At 35.2% G+C, this 12,674-nt stretch overlaps 1 protein-coding gene across 1 annotated transcript; it reads right to left on the bottom strand.

The window, feature by feature from the left end:
- Positions 1–2,637: 2,637 nt before the first annotated feature.
- On the bottom strand, positions 2,638–3,183 carry LOC142163447 (uncharacterized). The gene has a single exon (XM_075220732.1). The coding sequence runs from the start codon at positions 3,181–3,183 to the stop codon at positions 2,638–2,640; it is 546 nt and encodes a 181-aa protein (XP_075076833.1).
- Positions 3,184–12,674: the final 9,491 nt, after the last annotated feature.

Here is a 12,674-nt window from a genome sequence, read left to right as displayed (position 1 = left end):
ATCGACTTGTATCAATTAATATGTATATATATATATATATACACACACACACACACACACACATATATATATATATATAGCTTATATACTATATACTATATTATACTATATATATCGAATATACCTTGATATATAATACACTTAGTATATATACTATACTATACTATACTATACTATACTATACTATACTATACTATACTATACTATACTATATATTATATCGAATATAGCTTATATATATATATATATATACACTATACTATATATATAGTATAGTGTATTATATAATACACTATACTATACACTTAGTATATATATACTATACTATACTATGCACTAAGTATTAGTGCATTAGCTAATATTATATCGAATATAGCTTTTATATATATATGCATATGAGTAGGTTATAAGTCAATGAATCAATTTACAAGTGTATCAATACCTAAAAGAACCCGTCCCTGTGTTCCGAGCGCTTCATGTTCTTATATATACATACCTAATATTATATCGAATATAGCTTTTCATATATATATATATATATATATATATATATATATATATATATATATATATATATAAGTCGAAACGTTTTAATACCTAAAAGAACTCGTCCCTGTATATATTGGAGTATATAGTGTATATATATATATATATATATATACTATACTATACTATACTATACTATACTATGCACTAAGTATTAGTGCATTAGTTAATATTATATCGAATATAGCTTTATATATATATATATATTAACAATAAATTAAAACGTCTCGACTTGTATCAATTAATATATGTATATATATATATATATAGCTTATATACTATATACTATATTATACTATATATATCGAATATACCTTGATATATAATACACTTAGTATATATACTATACTATACTATACTATACTATACTATACTATACTATACTATACTATACTATACTATACTATACTATACTATACTATACTATGCACTAAGTATTAGTGCATTAGCTAATATTATATCGTATATAGCTTATATATATATATACATATATATATATATATATACACATACATACATACATATATTAATTGATATAAGTCGAGACATTTTAATTTATTGTTAATATATATATATATGTTATAAGTCGATGAATCAAATTACAAGTGTATCAATACCTAAAAGAACTTGTCCCTGTGTTCCGAGCGTTTCATGTTCATATATATATATATATATATATATATATATATATATATATATATATATATATATATATATATATATATATATATATATATATATATATATATATATATACACGCATGCTTTGTAGTACTGCTTAACTGCATATATAGCATGTTAGAGTATATTTTAGTCTATTCATCCTTTGTATTACAAAAGTGTTAGCGGGTTACATTTATATTATTTAGATAGTAAATACAAAAGTGATTTTTAATTTTGACCATTGTTGACCTGAAAAGAGACCAACTTTGGTCGCTAAATATACATAAATTTAAATTAGCGACCAAAGTTGGTCGCTAAATTTAAATCAAATTTATTTATATTTTATATAATATTTAAAATAATAATATAATTGTTAAACGTTAGAACTCGGTCCCAGATTAGCGACCAAAGTTGGTCTCTATTTTCGTAAGCGACCAACTTTGGTCGCTAAATTTGAATTATATTTTTTTATATTTTATAAATTTTTTTAAATAAAAATATAATTATTAAAATTTTATAATTGGGTCCCATTTTAGCGACCAAAGTTGGTCGCTATCTGCTTACCCCTTAATTAGCGACCAACTTTGGTCGCTAATTTAAGTTATATTTATTTATATTTTATAATTTTTTTAAAATAATATTATAATTATTATAATTATATAAGTGGGTCCCCCTGTAGCGACCAACGTTGGTCGCTAATCTCAGTATACCTTTGACCAAGCAAGTCTGACCAGTCCGGTCAATATTTTGACAAAATTAGCGACCAAGTAGCGACCAACCTTGGTCGCTAATGTATATCAAATAATTATTTTATTATTTTCGCCAATTTAGCGACCAACTTTGGTCGCTTTTCTTGACAGACCAACTTTGGTCGCTAAAGTTTGATCGCTTTTTTCCGGAATTCTAGTAATGAATCTTGTTGGATTCAATATAGTTATACTCTCATATTGCGGAAGATGAAATGAAGTGAAAATAAATAAATAAATAAATAAATAAATAGCTATAGAAGTAATCGAATCGATTATTGAAAGCTTGAAAAGTTAAAAAGCCGATCGATGCATTTACGTGATCACTTGATAAAAAAAGTAAGCAATACGAACATTCAGAAGACTTGCTTTAACAAAGTAGAGTAAATCGTAATGGTTATCATATCATATCCTTTAACTTATTTTATTAGATATTGAAAACTTAAAATGTTACTTATTAACCAAATTTATACATAGAATGTTACAACTTCTATTGTTCAATTCCAGTAACTGATTTTTTTTTTCACATCACAAATAATATATTAATCCTTGAAGACTAAATAAATTGAAACATCGTTTGCAATGAATACTATAAATATATTTAATCAAAATGAACTAACACTATTCCATTACATGATGTTTATTAGCTACTATGAATATGCAAAAATAAAAATCAAACTACTCAATCATCGTTAACCACAGATCCATTACCAATCAAGTGGTCTATTTTTCCATCAGGATGCTCAAAGAAGTCTACCACATCCAAGTGGGTGATGTCAAATTCATTGTCATAGACAATATTAGCTTTACGGCCTTTATTCTTTAGAGATGTTTGATAAAGCTCAACTAAATATCTTGGTGTACGACAAATATTTGCCCAATGCCCTTTTCCACCGCAACGATAACATTCAGTTTCTGAACCATTTGCCTTTGGCTTCTCATTTTTCCCTTTCCACTTTTGGTGGTTATTTTTCTTTAAGGGATGATTAACACCAGGAGAATTTCTTCCTTGTCTACGACCACGACCACGAATAAGGTCACGACCTTTTCCACGCTTAACATAATGGGAATACACCTCATCCCCTTCAGGCAATGGTGTAGACTCAGTGGATCGATTTTCGTGATTTCTCATGAGCAAATCGTTGTTTCGTTTAGCCATAAGGAGAAGAGAAATCAACTTAGAGTACTTATTGAAATCTTTCTCTCTGTAATGCTGTTGCAGGACCATATTGGAGGCATAAAACGTTGTAAACATTTTTTCAAGCATATCATAGTCAGTGATAGTATCTCCACAGAGTTTCAATTTAGAAGTAATTTTGAAAATCGTAGAATTATATTCAGAAACAGACTTAAAGTCTTGGAGCCTTAGAAGAGCCAAATTATATCATGCTTGTGGAAGAATGACCAACTTTAAGTTGTCATATCTTTCGTTTAAGCCATTCCACAAAACAAGTGGATCTTTGACTGTGAGATATTCTATTTTCAGCCCTTCATCAAGGTAATGGAGCAAGAAAATCAAGGTCTTAGCACAGTCTTGGGTGGATGCTTTATTTTTTGTTTTTAATGGCGTCTCCAAGACCCATTGCATCTAAATCGATTTCAGCATCCAACACTCATGTCATATAGTTCTTGCCCGAAATTTCAAGGGCAATGAACTTTTTTTTCATAATATCAGTCATAATTAAAAGAGGAGAAAAGTTATACCTTAGCCTTTTCAAAGAGCTTCTTGAGACGGTAGAGTCTCGTGCTTATAACGTGAAATAAAACAATAAAGAAGAATATTGCAAAGAAAGAGAGAGAGAGAGAGAGAGAGAGAGAGAGAGAGAGAGAGAGAGAGAGAGTTCTAATTTCTTTTGGGATGAATTACAATGGAATAGAACCCTCTATTTATAGGAAAATAGTGATTTAGCCACCAAATAATAAACCCTAAGATCTCTCTAAAATATAGGCATTCACCATAAATAAAATTCTATTTATAACAAATTGTTTATTGATAGCTATCTTTTTGTTTCTCTTGTAATTAATGGACCTTTTAGATCACGACCTAAAGATCGATCTTTTTTGAATAATCTGAAAATCTTATAAGAAAATTTTCAATTATAGTCTAAAAAATTTGTAAGTTATTACATGTATTAAATTACAACCTAATATTTTGTGAACAAACTGAAAATTATATGTGCAAACATTATATCCAACTCTAATGTCATCCGGAGGAACAAATTTTCAAGAGCTATATTTGCACGACTTATTTAAATAGTGATAAAATATAAACACTAGCCCAAAAAATAGACATTTGCGAGATCAACCAATATTATATACATGCATGTGGACGATATTATCTACACGTGTGAACTCACAATATAAAATAAAGTCAAAATGTCTACTATTTGACTCCAATAATGATATGCAGCCGCACGTCAAATGCAATGAAACGAGAACAATTAGAAGCATTTCTTGCTTTTGTTTCATTTCTCGTCTTCTCCCAATTAATTGAAATTACATAAGAGATTAGGAGTTTAGGACGAAGCTTTTGACTAGAACGCCTACTTAAAATTTCCCTATGCGTGATACTAAATATACTAAGTTAATACAATAATAAGGAAAAAAAATTTCAAAAAACGCAGACTTCGAATGATCTCATCAATGAGGAAGTAAATATTTTTCACATAACATAAATTTCAAAGAAAATTGATGAAGAAAAAGGAATATGATTGCACCATGGTCGGGGCGGCGATGGATAGAATTCCACTCGGACCCATTGCTTCTTCGATCTCCATTGTAAGGCTGATACCGATCCCTATTTGGCCTCGGTTCACAGTCGATATCTCTCTTGATTCCGTCGACTATTCTGACGGAATAAACGGACCCCGAAGCGCCCCAAAGTTGATCATCTTCGACTCTAATTTTTTATTGATACCAGTTATGGACATCGACCCAAGTAACAATCGGATATTCTATCAGATTTTGCTTCAACTTCTGTGAAGCCACCGAGCTTCGAACATTGAGTCATTGGGCGAAATCTTGAAAGGCCCAGTTATCAGTGACCGGTGGCAGGTCCATCCGTTCCATCTGAAATAGGGACATGAACTCCCTAAGCATCTCATTATGCTTATGTCGTACTTTGAAAAGGTTCGACTTCCTCTCGACCTTGATAGCCCCAGCTTGTGCTTCCACGGAAGAGTCTACAAGCATTAACAAATGAGTCAATAGAATTATGAGGTAAGTTGTGATACATAGCTCCCTTTGACAGGGTCTCTCCTAATTTCTTTAACAAGACAAACTCGATCTCTTCATCCTCCAAGTCGTTCCCTTTGATGTGGCATGTGTAGGGGGTAACATGCTCATTTGGTAGGTCGTTCCATTGTACTTAGGAATCACGGGTATGTGGAATTTTTTAGGGACCAACTTCGGAGCCGCACTTGGAGGGAAAGGTTTTTGCACGAACTTCTTGGAATCCAGGACTTTCAATATCGGCGGTGCTTCCGGGATTTGGTCGACCCTGGAATTGTAGGTTTCTACCTTTTTGTCATTTGCTTCGATTTTCTTTTCCCCTGATTCTATCCGTTTTGTCAGCTCCTCGAGCATTTTTATGATCTCGTAGTTAGCCCCCGACTCGTTTCCATTCGACCTCTCTGCAACCGGTTCATTTATGCAGGTGATTTTGGGGACGGATCGGGTTCAATTCTGCTTGGTGCGCCGTTTTGGTTTTGTAACTGAGCTATCGCCATCCGTTGAGCTTGTAACGTTTCGAAGATCATCCGTAAATTGATCCCGTCTTCTCCATTGTTTTGAGTATTTTGCGTTGTCGATCGGGCTCCACCACAGATGTTGTTCTCGAAGTCGATAGGTAGATTTGTGTCGATAGACACATGCAAGTTAGTGTCTAACAGGTCCGCGATTGAAATTTCGATGGGATCAATGGGCGATACCTCATTACCGGGCGATATGTTGTTTTTTTCACCGTGATGGACAGACTCTTTGTCAACATGTAAGGGTACTGATTGAGAGTTTGACATTTTTTAGTTTTAACCTGAAATTACAGACACTTCAGAGAAGAGTGTGTTATAGAAATTAGAGTGTGTTATGATAATTTGTATTAGATAACCACTATTATTCTTAGCTCTACGGTGGGCGCCAAACTGTTTACCCTTAAAATCAGATAGCAATTGAATTTGTAAGTGGTTTTAAGGATACATGGATTAACTTGACACAAAATGATAAATTAAGTTGCAATTAAAATAAACAATGATAAAGTAAATTCAAACCACACGACTTGAGCAGTTACAGCCCTGGAAAGTCAGTAACACTTGAATTGGGTGCAATTTGATCGATATCAAGATATAGAACAACAAGAGCTTAGAGAAAGAAAATAACAATATACTGCTTTGGAATGCGTGATGCAATGTGCTTTACAAGTAATCAGACCCCCTTTATATAGTATGAGAGCCCTATATTAGGTACAACTCTATAAAAGGTAAAAATTCCCTAATTAACTGATTGTAGATCTCATGTCAGTATATGCTGAGATCTCCGCCGTGATATTCGGTCAGTTACGAATATCACGACCTTCTGTTGGCCGAGCTACAACGTTTTTCGAAGTTGAACAAGGCCAGGACCGATCCCTAATCACGACACCGATATCCTCAAGGGCGGGCGCTATGGTCTGGACTCAGAATTTATAAGATCCCTACATTGGTCTAGGCCCCTTGTTACCATATCTCGAGCTTAGCTTATCATGTCGGAGATCGGGATGCACATCGAGACCGGTTTTACCCATATACAATTAAGACGAGTGATAAATTCGATAGCAAATTCTAAAATCATAAGCTCCGGCTTTGCTCATATATCTTAAAACCCTTGTTTGAATTTGGTTTTCCTACCAACTTTGTTAACCATTTTTCTCTCATTTTGTTGTGATTTGGTCCAGGGTAGTGAATGGGACGAGTCTAGTTTCCAGGAAGCAGTGAAAAGGGTTGTTGATGACTTGGCATAGAGGAACTTGTCTTGTCACCTGTTGGTAGGACCCATAAAATTCTGACTGGCGGCGCCTTGAATTATTGACTAGTTTTCAGAATTTTCTCATCAATCATTTACTTAAAGTCAGATTTTTCACCAATTAATGTTGTGAAAATTACAATCATATGATTGTACAATTTTTTTGGTAGTTTAATTACCTCAATGTAATGTGTATTCATATTTTGTAATACTAGTCTTTATGTTCGTGCGATACACAAATATTTTTAGTGGCGGAACACGGTTAAACAATGATAACTTGAATTTTTTAATTTTGAACATTATACTATACAAATAGGGTAAAAGTATTTTTTTAAAAATTATATATAAGCAGTTAAATTCCTTGACAATATTACGAAGCACATGTCAAAGTAGGAGTATTATAAATTTTCAGTTGCATAAATTCAACAATTGAATCCTCAAAATAAAAAACAAAATATATAATGCAAAAAAAACTTATTAATAAATTTTTGATACAATCAAAGAACAAAATGGAATTAAATATTCTCGCACACCGGAGTTACGCGATTAAAATTGTAAAACACTTAAAGAATGTAATGTTATCAATATCTGCCCAGAAGATTCTTTTCATTAGGAATACCATTTTCTATCTGTGATTTTTCTTTTTTGCTAATTCTATCTGTGATTACCTCTATTATCCGCAAGTATAAATACTGGTGAGTCCTTACGTTTATCCCCCAACCTTGCAATAATTTTTCAAAAATCAAGAGGAGCTAAAAACCAAGATATCAAAAGAAAAAGATATTATGTCAAAATTATCAAAGAGATAACAAAAGCAAATAATGTTGTAAACCTATGAAATATAGTCATTAAGCGGATGCACCAACACCTATAGAATACCAAATTTGCATGGAAATGCTATCTAGGCTTATACACCATGAAATTGACTGCTGCAGATGGACCCTCATCAAAATGTCTAATAAAAGACTACAGTTGTCTCACCTGTTCTTTGCAGACGACCTAATTCTGATGGCAGAAGCCAACTAAAAAAGCTGTAATTCAATAATAGACACCCTTAATAAATTCTGCAACTATTCGGGTCAATCCATTAATTTTCAAAAGTCAAGAGTTTTATTCTCCAAAAATACCTCCTCCAGAAACAAGGAATGCCTCAACCAATGTTTATCCATGAAACCCTCGAATGAAGTAGGGAAATACCTAAGATTCCCAATCCTGAACTCAAACCCATCCAAAAAAGATTTTCAACCTATTATTGATAGCCTTAACAGTAGACTACAGGGATGGAAGTAAATCTCCTGACCACAGCAGGTAGGACTACCTAATAAAATCTACTCTTGCAGCAATCCCTAATCATGTCACGCAAATCTATAGCCTCCAAAAGCTACCCTAAAAACTATTGACACCATTCAAAGAAACTTCCTGTGGGGGAGTACATCTGAAAAAAGAAAATGACACCTCATCAATTGGAACACTGTAACTAGGGATAAGAAGGAAGGAGGCCTGGGGCTATATAAAGCCAAATGGAAGAACAAATCATTCAATGCAACTCTGGCATGGAGATTTGCAAGGGAAAAACAATTTCTATGGGTTCAAGTCCTACAGAGCAGATATAGCATCAATATGGACTCTTCCAGGTGGAAGGACCTAGAGAAAAAAGGAGGAACCCACACCTGGAAAAATATCTGTATTGGAGGAGAAATCTGCGAAAAAGGCATCCACTGGGAAGTAGGTAATGGGGAATCCTTTAACCTTTGGCATGATACCTGGATCATAGACTCAGGTCCCCTTCGATTCCTCATATAGGGGCCTTTGCCTCTCAATGAAAAAAATCTCCCCTAAGTTCTATTCTAGAGGAGGGCTCCTTCAATATCAATACCCTCTCTTTTGAACTATCAGAAATCAGTTGTAATTTTTTTTAGCACATATAGATTAAACAGAGTGAGCCGGCAGTAGACAAATTTACTTGGGAAGAGGGACCTAATGGATCCTTCTCGACGAAGGCTGCTTACAAAATTGTCAAAGCCCAATCCAAAGAAGAAGGGAACTGGACTGACTTTTCTTGGCTATGGAAGCTAGACACCCTAAACAAAATCAAGTCCTTCTTATGGACAATTGTCCATAATAGGTTACCCACCTCCAAAATGTTATACAATAGGAAAATCATAAACTCCAGCATTTGCAATATTTGCCAAAATGAAGAAGAAGACATGGAACACATGTTCTTCAGCTGCCGACACTCAAAACCTATTTGGGATCAATTGGGAAGCTTTTACAAATACCTGGATCAGCCTCGCAATGAGCTCACTATGCAGAACTGGTTAAAACCCCTTTGCCACACAAAATCCTCTTTTAACAGATACTTAACTAAGGCAGATATACTCCCCTTTACCCTTTGGCATATCTGGATCCACAGAAATAATTTCATTTGTAATAACAATAAATCTCCCCTCTCCTTAAAAAACATCGTTAATAGTGCAATGGAATTTAAATTGTTAATAGAGTCTATCCAGAGTCCTAACCCCAGGACTACCGTCTACATAAATGGAAGCCACCTGATCAGAGAACTTTTAAATTAAAAATAGATGGTTCTAGTTTAGGTAACCCTGGGAGGGGCGGCATTGGACGGGTTATAAGAGACTGGGAAAGTAACTGGATTATAGGCTTTAACATGTCCATCCCTCACGCTACTAACATATACATGGAAGGCCTCGCCCTTATACAGGGTCTAAAAATAGCTATACAACAAAACATTAGGTGATTAGTGGTTGAAACAGATTGCAGCGCCTTAGTTAACATGCTTACTAACGATAATGGTCCGTATCAAAATTTGATTACTGATTGCAGATGGATGCTTACTAGAGCAGGAGAGCCTCAGGTCACTCACGTCTTCAGAGAAGTGAATGGAGTGGCTGATGCTATGGCAAAACATGGAAGCAACTCGAACTTTTTTGGAAATCCTATGTTGTACTTCTCTCCGCCCCCTTTTGTGTCCTAGAAAAGTCCCAATTTGTAACACTTAAATAGGGCGGAATAAATATCTTCATTACCAAAAAAAAAAATAAAAAAAAATAGAATACTGCATATTTTTGTACTTACCAAGAATGAACAAAATCAAAACAAAAATCAATCCAACTACAACAGAGGACAAACTTTATAATGAATAAAACAAAAAGAAATCAATTAAAAATCATAGCAGAGCAGTACAATTATAAAAATCAAATATTAGAAAAAAGGGACAAAACATACCTTAATCTTAAAACGTAGACGAAAACAAATTAAATGAGCCATATAAGTAGCATAGTCCCAAAGCCGAAAAAGAGAGTTGTAGTACAGGTTTTTATTTATGAACTTTATGCTCTTTTTACCTTGGATTGGAGTTTAAATCCTTGATGTAGTCATCTGATTGACTTTTAGGAAGCTAGTTGCATACTTTTGGATCTTCTATTGTTATTTTAATTTGTGCTCTACTCAAGTTCTAATTAGTTGATTCTACTACGTGATCTTCAATGTACCTTTAATCATTAGATATCAATTTGTTTACCCTAAAATTTGAGTAACAATTAAAATTATATTGTGATTTTAAAGATATGTGATGTAATCCAATGCCTATTAATAAACAAGGAACTAAATAGATAAATTAGAGAATAAAATAATTCAAACCAATATAATAGCCAAATTTCGATCTCGACTTGTGATAGTCTCGAGGTGTGACGATAAGAATAGCCGATGATAAAGCAACTCTGATGAACAGTAAAGCGAAATAGCGAGAAAGTAATGAGTGTATATATTCTTCTTAGTGAACAATGGTGCTTACAAATGAATGGGGCCCTTCTTTATATAATAGAGGAATTCTAAACAAGGTACACTTCTAATTATAGTAGGAAATCATATTTGGCAACTGATAAATCGACGAAGATCAATCCATTCCAAAATCCATGTCACAATCTTCGATCCGTTGCGGATATCTCGCCCTTTCCATTACTGAACTATACCGACAACATTTCGAAGTATTCCCTCTTCGGACCTCAGTTAATCATATTGACTTTGATCTTGGAAAGAAACTTCGATCCCGGACTCGACGTCCTGGCCTTTCGACGTGATATCTCTTTTTCCATCAAAGGATGAAATCGGTAGCCCCGATTTCTACCGTATACAGATAGTCCCATCGTTTTTTAGAGTAAAATGATAAAAAATAACTTGAGCCTCAATTTTATGAAGACCCCGGTAACGACGTCATCCCCGTGATGTAAGCGGTCGAGGTGACTGAAATATCTCGTCTGTACAGTTCCATAAATCATTAATGTCTGTCAGTGAGTGTTCGTCCACTAGCGCCATCGATCCGTCGTCGTGAACCTATAAATACAGGTTCTTTATTTGAATAAAAAACTTGACTTCCACCTTCACCAAGTTTTCTAAGTCTCTTCCTCTCTCCATCTCTTCTCATTCACCACCTGTTGAGTCACTTTTATTAGTACCCAAACACCAAATTTCACCTCTTTCCGCTTCCTTATATCTGAATCAATGGCAAAAACATCCAAGACCATCCCACAAAAGGAGAAAGCTTCCTCCTTTTCTTTCCGGCTGGCCGATGATAAAACTCCGGTGGAACCGCTCCCACACGAGTATGTTCCCGACCCTTGTGTCTTAAAAATCGACTTCAAAGTCGAGAACCCTCCATTGATCCCTGCCGATGTGAGCATATGTCGAGATACATTTGCTCGATAACGGTGAAACATCTCGAGGCTGTGAAGAGATATTGTAAGTGGGGGTCCGATGTCGTGGTACAGATCTCCGCTCCCAAAAAAAGTAATACTACTCACGTGGAGGAGTTCCTAAATGTCTACACTTTACCCCTTCACACTGGGTCCCATCGACCCAGTCATTATTGATTTTGCAAGAGATATCAGGTCACCCTCGGCCAGGTTCACCCCTTATTCTAGCGTATAGTGATCATGCTCCGCTTCTTTTCAAGCAAGGCCAAGGGGCTGGAGTTCACCCTCAACCACCTCATACGGTTATATCGACCTCATCTTTTTCTAGGATTGATCAAGCTCCAACGTCGAGCGACGAAGGCTTTTTTTTGCGAGTAACGATGATGACAAGGATCGGGGTTGGATGAGCCGGTTCGTGTAGGTAAGGACCTACGAACTCATCCTAGAGGAGAAACTGTCATTCCCAGAGAAGTGGAATCCCAATCGTAAGTGACGTATTTACCCATTAGTCTTCGTATTTCGTTCTTTGCTTTATGTAATGCCTTCATCTATTTTGCAGAGGTTGCTTAGATGCCTCACACGGTCAAGACTGGGTTCGGAAGTTGGCCTCGGCTTCCTCCCATGCCGAGCACTGCTGGCGTGACTTGGCAAGGGGCAGATAAGAAGCCAAAAAACATGGTAAGTTTATCCTGTATGCTTTCGACGTCTTTTTCTAAAATGTTACCTTTTACATATATTTGACTCCCTTTTATGCAGGCCTCAGGGATGTTGATGAATTGAGGTCTGCCCCGCCTGGGGAAGAGGTGGTTCCCAAACCGGTCAAGGACAAGAAAAGGAGAAGGGCCTCGCCTTCTGATACCCCGGAGCCTAAGAAGAGTAAGGCTCGTAAGACGAAGGACGACTCCGCCGCTCTATCTACCGACGTGGCCCAAAAGCTACGAGATGAAGAAGAGGAGGGGAAAAATGCTGGTTATAAGCTGGTGCCCCGAAAGAGGGCGAGCGTCGAAGCTCC

This window comes from Nicotiana tabacum, chromosome 8 (assembly GCF_000715075.1).
Source record: "Nicotiana tabacum cultivar K326 chromosome 8, ASM71507v2, whole genome shotgun sequence".
Taxonomy (NCBI): domain Eukaryota; kingdom Viridiplantae; phylum Streptophyta; class Magnoliopsida; order Solanales; family Solanaceae; genus Nicotiana; species Nicotiana tabacum.
Note: the sequence above shows the minus strand (reverse complement) of the source record. Positions and strands in the feature narration are given on the sequence as shown.